The 632-nt window shown below is 44.8% G+C and overlaps 1 protein-coding gene across 1 annotated transcript in view; it reads right to left on the minus strand.

Moving 5' to 3' along the window:
• The window catches only part of LOC119591492 (transcription factor kayak-like), a gene marked incomplete in the record, with an annotated part of 26,684 nt that overhangs the window by 6,869 nt on the left and 19,183 nt on the right, over positions 1 to 632 (minus strand). Inside the window, 1 exon segment of the mRNA XM_037940237.1 lies at positions 291 to 535. Within this exon segment, the coding sequence (XP_037796165.1) occupies positions 291 to 535 (245 nt within the window).

Below are 632 nucleotides of genomic sequence, written 5' to 3' on the forward strand. Positions count from 1 at the left end.
GAAGTGAACAAAAAAGGGAAGAAAGAAAACACCCAACCGCAAGGCGATAACAAAGAAATATAAAAAACAAACGAGAGAGAAAAGAGAGAGAAAACAAAACAAAAAAAAAGAGAGAGAAAAAGAAACACCAAAAAACAAAAAGAATAGAAAAAAAACTAAAAAAAAACAAAGACCAGAGAGAAGAATCCTAACAAAACAAAAAAAAAAAACAATGACAAATAACAATAACAAATAACAATAACAACAATAATAAAAAATACAAAGAGCCAACCACTTACTCCGAAATTTACCTTCTCGTCCTTCACAGGTCTCCGCCCCCCGGTCCTCCTGACGGGAGCCTGCTGGATCTGGGCCGGCATGTTCAGCGCCTGTCCAGGATTCGCCGAAATGAGACTCGATTGTGGGCGTACCTGCACAACGCCCGTGGCTGAGGACGCGGAGGACGCTGACGAAGAGGAGGACGAGGTTGGCGCCGGCACCTGCGTGAGGGTTCCGCCCCCCCAACACTTGCTGTCCACCGAGATGTAGGTGCTGCCTGCGGAGATGAGAGGGGGAGGGGGGGTTAGGGCGGTGAGATCCTTCTGGTTGCTGAAGATTTTTTTTTTCATCTATTAGTTATTGTTTTATTGTTG

The sequence above is a fragment of the Penaeus monodon genome, chromosome 28, assembly GCF_015228065.2.
Source record: "Penaeus monodon isolate SGIC_2016 chromosome 28, NSTDA_Pmon_1, whole genome shotgun sequence".
In the NCBI taxonomy this organism is placed as follows: Eukaryota; Metazoa; Arthropoda; class Malacostraca; order Decapoda; family Penaeidae; genus Penaeus; species Penaeus monodon.